This window comes from Hemiscyllium ocellatum, chromosome 50, assembly GCF_020745735.1.
Source record: "Hemiscyllium ocellatum isolate sHemOce1 chromosome 50, sHemOce1.pat.X.cur, whole genome shotgun sequence".
Taxonomy (NCBI): domain Eukaryota; kingdom Metazoa; phylum Chordata; class Chondrichthyes; order Orectolobiformes; family Hemiscylliidae; genus Hemiscyllium; species Hemiscyllium ocellatum.
Window position 1 is genome coordinate 2777467 of NC_083450.1, and position 6881 is coordinate 2784347.

Genomic DNA, 6881 nt, shown 5'->3' on the forward strand with positions numbered 1-6881 from the left:
GCAGTGTTATTTATTATAGACTGAAATATTATACACAGTTACACAGGACTGTGCTATTTATTATCGACTGAAATATTATTTGCAGTTACACAGGCTGTGCAACGTATTATAGGCTGAAATATTATACACCGTTACACGGGGCTGTGTTATTTATTATCGACTGAAATATTATTCGCAGTTACATAGGCTGTGCAACTTATTATAGGCTGAAATATTATACACCATTACTCGGGGCTGTGTTATTTAATATGGACTGAAATATGCATATTTTCACAGGGCAGTGTTATTTATTCTAGACTGAAGTATTATACACAGTTACACAGGACAGTGTTATGTATTATGGACTGAAATATTATACACTGTTATACTGGACACAGTTATTTAATATAGACAGTTACACAGGACTGTGTTCTTTATAACAGACTGAAATATTATACACATTTACACAGCACAGTGTTATTTAATTGAGACTGAAATATTATACACAATTACATGGGACAGTGTTATTTATTATAGACTGAAATATTATTCACAATTACACAGGACAGTGTTATTTATTACAAACTGATTTATACACAGTTTCACAGGGCTGTGTTCTATATTATAGATTGAAATATTATACACAGTTTCACAAGTCAGTGTTATTTATCATCAATGAAATATTATACACAGTTACACAGGTGTTATTTATTATAGACTGAAATATTATGCACAGGTACACAGGGCAGTGGTGTATATTATAGACTTTTACATTGTACACAGTCACACAGGACAGTGTTATTTAATATACACTGAAATATTATACACAGTTAAACATACAGTGTTAATTATTGTACACTGAAATGTTATACACAGTTACATCGGACGGTGTTACTTAACATCCACTGAAATCCCCCGTGAGCACTGTATGTGCATTTTTCCAGTATATCGGATGCTTCTATACAGTGTATTTACTCTTTATTCCCAGGTAGTGTACAGGATGTGTGTACCTGTTCAGTGTATCCATTGTGTATTCCTTCGCAGTGTGTCAAGTATGTGGACCCACCTATGTATACAGTGTGTATTTCTGTCTAGTGTATACAATGTGTATTCTTGCCCAGTGTGCAGGCTATGTGTACCTGTCCAGTATATATACTGTGTATTCCTGCCCAATGCGCAGGGTATTGTTACCTGTCTGGCGTATATAGTGTGTATTCTTGTCCAGTGTATACAGTGTGTATTCCTGCCAAGTGTGCTGGGTATGTGTATCTGTCCAGTATATATACTGTGTATTCCTGCCCAATGCGCAGGGTATTGTTACCTGTCTGGTGTATATACTGTGTATTCCTGCCCAATGCACAGGGTATTGTTACCTGTCTGGTGTATACAGTGTGTATTCCTGTCCAGTGTACATAGTGTGTATTCCTGTCCAGTGTATGCAATGTGCATTCCTGCGCAATATGCAGGGTATGTGCACCCATCCAATGTAGACAGTGTGTATTCCTGTCCAGTGTATATACTGTGTATTCCTGCCCAATGCGCAGGGTATTGTTACCTGTCTGGTGTATACAGTGTGTATTCCAGTCCAGTGTATATACTGTGTATTCCTGCCCAATGCACAGGGTATTGTTACCTGTCTGGTGTATACAGTGTGTATTCCAGTCCAATGTATATAGTGTGCATTCCTGTCCAGTGTATACAATGTGTATTCCTGCGCAATGTGCAGAGTATATGTACCCGTCTAATGTATACAGTGTGTATTCCTGCCCAGTGTGCAGAGTATGTGTACCCGTCCAGTGTGCAGAGTATGTGTATCCGTCTAATGTATACAGTGTGTATTCCTGCCCAGTGTGCAGAGTATGTGTACCCGTCCAGTGTGCAGAGTATGTGTATCCGTCTAATGTATACAGTGTGTATTCCTATCATAGGGTCATAGAGATGTACAGCACGGAAACAGACCTTTCAGTCTAACCCGTCCATGCCGACCTGATATCCCACTCAATCCAGTCCCACCTGCCAGCACCCGGCCTATATCCCTCCAAACCCTTCCCATTCACATACCCATGCAGCCTTTTCAGTGTACTCCTCCTGCCTTTATACTCTTCTAAGGATTCATTCCGTCTGTCTCGTCTACACCTGACATATTAGAGTCCCCCCAGTGTGGAAACAGACCCTTCGGCCCAACAAGTCCATACCGACCCTCCAAAGAGGAACCCACCCAGTCCCATTTCCCTCTGACTAATGCACCGCACACTATGGTGTGGAGAGTAAGGTGGGTCCTGTGTTGTCAGGTGTTGATTTATATTTGTACAGTGCCCCAAATGGGGCCTTTTCAAAGAAATAAAGGGAGCTTTACTTCTGATCCAAGGGAGGGAATTTACTCTTGTATCTCACCCTGTGCTGTCCATGTCCTCAGAGAATTTAATTAGAGATGGTTTTTGGGAGTTTCAGTTTTAAGCACTAGAGGGAGCTTCACTCTGTGTCTAATCCTGTGCTGTACCTTTCTGGTCCTGGGAGTAATTGTTGTGGACAGTGTAGAAAGAACCCTTTATTCTGTACCTGTACTGGGAGTGTGTGAGGGCAACAGCAGAAATGTAGCTCTACACTATATCTAACCCCGTGCTGTCCCTGTCCCTGGGAGTGTTTGATGGTGGGGACAGTGTAGAAGGAGCTTTACTCTGTATCTAACCCCGTGCTGTCCCTGTCCTGGGAGTGTTTGATGGGGACAGTGTAGAGGGAGCTTTACTCTGTATCTAACCCCATACTGTCCCTGTCCTGGGAGTGTTTGATGGGGACAGTGTAGAGGGAGCTTTACTCTGTATCTAACCCCGTGCTGTCCCTGTCCTGGGAGTGTTTGATGGGGACAGTGTAGAGGGAGCTTTACTCTGTATCTAACCCCATACTGTCCCTGTCCTGGGAGTGTTTGATGGGGGGACAGTGTAGAGGGAGCTTTACTCTGTATCTAACCCCGTGCTGTCCCTGTCCTGGGAGTGTTTGATGGTGGGGACAGTGTAGAGGGAGCTTTACTCTGTATCTAACCCCGTGCTGTCCCTGAACTGGAGAAGGGGAGGGGAAGAGGAGGGAAGAGAGAGGAGATGGGGAGGGAGAGAGGAAGGGGAGGGGAGATGGGGAGGGAGAGAGGGAAGAGGAGAGGGAGGGGGAAAGAGGAGGAGAGGGAGAGGGGAGGAGGAGGAATAGGCGGTATCTGGGCGGGTGGGCGAGCGAATGTGAAGAGGGAGGCGGGGAAGAGAGGGGGGAGGAGCCCGGGAGAAGGGGGATGGCGCTGGGTGGGGAAGGGAGGGGGGTGGTGGCCAGGGAAGGCAGAGGTTGTTGGAGCTCAGGTGGAGAAGGATGGATGGGGACAGTAGCAGGAGGCGGTTAGGGGGTTAGTGGCAGCTGCTGATGTCCAGGGGGAGCGAGCTGTGAGTGGGGGGGGGGGGCCAGAGAGACAGACAGAGAGACAGACAGAGAGAGTTACCATTGCACTCTGTGTGAGTAAGGGTCAGGGCACAGGGCTGGAGCCCCTCGTTAAGCTGGAGAGCCCGGGCTGCACCCTCGCTGCACCCCCCCGGGGAAAGGCGATGGAGGTCTCGCAGGCTGGCCACTGCCACGACTCTGGGGTAGGGGATCTGGAGGAGGAGCCGGCGAGGTGCCAGCCGGCGGGCGGTGGCGGGGAGCAGCCCCAGCCCCAGCCCCAGCCCCTGGCCAAGCTGCTGGCCCCCAGCTCCCGGCCCGGGAGCCTCCTGTACCTGGAGGACCATGTGGTGGGGGCTGTCCCCCCGCCCCTGCCCCTGCCCCTGCCCTCCTCGGCTGGGAAGCACCGCCAGGCGAGCCCCCTGGTCCACCGGAGGGACAGTAACCCCTTCACCGAGATCGCCATGAGCAGCTGCAAGTACAACGGCGGCGTGGTCAAGCCCCTGAGCGGCCTCAGCGCATCCAAGAGGAACCTGATCGAGCCCCCCGAGGCGGAGCCGCAGCCCGTGCAGCTATTCGCCTACCAGCAGCATCACCCGCGGCTGGCCAACACGCCCGAGATTGTCATCTCCTGCCGGGAGCAGCAGCAGCAGCAGCTCCTCTACTGTCACCAGAAACATCCAGCCTACCCCCGCGGTCCCGGGGGAACCGGCCCCGGCCCCGGCCCCGGCCCCGGCCCCGGCAGCACCAGGAGGAAGAACCAGAACATCGGCTACAAGTTGGGCCACCGCCGGGCTCTCTTCGAGAAGAGGAAGAGGCTCAGCGACTACGCGCTCATCTTTGGCATGTTTGGCATTGTTGTCATGGTGATCGAAACCGAGCTGTCTTGGGGCATCTACTCCAAGGTGGGGAGCAGGCTGCCTTTAGTGTCTCCCTGTGTGTCTGTGCCTGTGGGTGTGAGGGAGACTGTGTGTCTGTGATTGTCAGGGAGGGACAGAGATACTCTGTGGGTGTGAGGGAGACTGTGTCTGTGATTGTCAGGGAGGGACAGAGACTCTGGTTGTGAGGGAGACTGTGTGTGTGTGATTGTCAGGGAGGGACAGAGATACTCTGTGGGTGTGAGGGAGACTGTGTGTGTCTGTGATTGTCAGGGAGGGACAGAGATACTCTGTGGTTGTGAGGGAGACTGTGTGTGTCTGTGATTGTCAGGGAGGGACAGAGATACTCTGTGGGTGTGAGGGAGACTGTGTGTGTCTGTGATTGTCAGGGAGGGACAGAGATACTCTGTGGTTGTGAGGGAGACTGTGTGTGTGATTGTCAGGGAGGGACAGAGATACTCTGTGGGTGTGAGGGAGACTGTGTGTGTGATTGTCAGGGAGGGACAGAGATACTCTGTGGGTGTGAGGGAGACTGTGTCTGTGATTGTCAGGGAGGGACAGAGACTCTGGTTGTGAGGGAGACTGTGTGTCTGTGATTGTCAGGGAGGGACAGATACTCTGTGGGTGTGAGGGAGACTGTGTGTGTGATTGTCAGGGAGGGACAGAGATACTCTGTGGGTGTGAGGGATACTGTGTGTGTGTGTGATTGTCAGGGAGAGACAGAGACTCTGGTTGTGAGGGATACTGTGTGTCTGTGATTGTCAGGGAGGGACAGAGATACTCTGTGGGTGTGAGGGAGACTGTGTGTGTCTGTGATTGTCAGGGAGGGACAGAGATACTCTGTGGGTGTGAGGGAGACTGTGTGTGTCTGTGATTGTCAGGGAGGGACAGAGATACTCTGTGGTTGTGAGGGAGACTGTGAGTGTGTGTGTGTGAGAGAGAGAGGCAGAGAGACTGATTCTGAGGGAGACTGTGTGTGTGAGATTGTGAGGGAGAGACAGAGACTATGGTTGTGAGGGAAACTGTGAAATTCTGAGGGAGAGACAGAGACTCTGTGGTTGTGAGGGAGTGTGTGTGTGTGGTTGTGTGGTTGTGAGGGAGAGAGAGACTTTGGTTATGAGGGAGACTGTGATTGAGAGACTGATTACTTGAGAGAGACTGTGTGAATGTGTATAACTGTGTGAAGGAGAGAGAAACTGTGAGAGAATCTCTCTGTAAGACTGTGATTGTGAGTGGTTGAGAGACTGTTTCTATGTTTGACTGAGAGACTGTTTCTATGTGTGACTGAGAGACTGCGTTTGTGTGTGACTGAGAGACTGTGTTTATGTGTAACTGAGAGACTGCAAGGGGGACTGCATTTGTGTGTGTGTGTGTGACTGAGACTACGAGGGAAACTGTGTGTGACTGAGAGACTGCAAGGGAGACTGCGTTTGTATGTATTTGTGACTGAGAAACTGAGGGAGACTGTGTTTGTGTACGTGTGTGACCGAGAGACTGCGAGGGAGACTGTGTTTGTGTGTGTGTGTGTGACTGAGAGTCTGCGAGAGAGATTGCATTTGTGTGTGTGTAAGTGAGACTGCGAGGGAGTCTGTGTTTGTGTGTGCGACTGAGACTGTGAAGGAGGCTGCGTTTGTGAGTATGTGTGTGACTGAGACACAGAGAGAGAGTCTCTGTGTGTGTGACTGAAAGACTGCGAGGGAGACTGTGTTTGGGAGTGTATGACTGAGACTGAGGGAGACTGCATTTGTGAGTGTGTGTGCCTGAGAGAAACTGCATTTGTGTTTTTGCGTGACTGAGAGACATTTGTGCGTGAATGTGAGACTGCATTTGTGTGTGATTGTGAGACTGCATTTGTGTGTGATTGAGAGACTGAGAGGCTGCGATTGTGCATGACTGAGAGAGAGATTGTGTTTGTGTGTGACTGAAAGAGACTGCATTTATGTGTAACAGAGAGACTGTGTTTGTATCTGTGTGAAACTGTGAGGGACACTGTGTTTGTGTATGGGACTGAGGGAGACTTCGTTAGTGTGTGCGACTCTGAGGGAGACTGGATCTATGTATGTGGTACTATGAGGGAGACTGCGTTTGTGTATGTGGCACTGTGAGGGAGACTGTATTTCTGTGTGTAGGTCTGTAAGGGAGACTGTGCTTGTGTGTGGGACTGTGAGGGAGACTGTGTTTGTGTGTGTGAGACTGTAAGGGAGGCTGCGTTTGTGTGTGGAACTGTGAGGGAGACTGCATTTGTATGGGTGGGACTACGAGGGAGACAGTGTGTATATAGGACTGTGTGGGAGTGTGAGGGAGACTGTGTGTGTGTGTGTGTGGGACTGTGAGGGAGACTGTGTTTGTGTGTGTGGGACTGTGAGGGAGACTGTGTTTGTATGTGTGTGTCTGTGAGGTAGGCTGTGTTTGTATGTGTGGGAGTGTGAGGGAGACTGTATGTGTGGGACTGTTGGGGAGACTGTGTTTGTATGTGTGGGACTGTGAGGGAGACTGCGTTTGTGTGTGTAGAACTGTGAGGGAGACTGCATTTGTGTGTGTGGGAGTGTGAAGGAAATTGGGAGGGAGACTGTGTTTGTGTGTGGGACTGTGAGGGAGACTGCATTTTTA

General features: G+C 49.8%; 1 protein-coding gene across 1 annotated transcript in view; it reads left to right on the forward strand.

Annotated features, from left to right (window-relative positions):
* The first annotated feature begins 3443 nt into the window (after positions 1-3443).
* Positions 3444-6881, forward strand: part of LOC132805635 (small conductance calcium-activated potassium channel protein 3-like) — a 123015-nt gene continuing 119577 nt past the window's right edge. Inside the window, exon 1 of the mRNA XM_060820824.1 lies at positions 3444-4298. Within this exon, the coding sequence (XP_060676807.1) occupies positions 3561-4298 (738 nt within the window). The 5' untranslated portion in view covers positions 3444-3560. The remainder of the gene's footprint in view (positions 4299-6881) is intronic.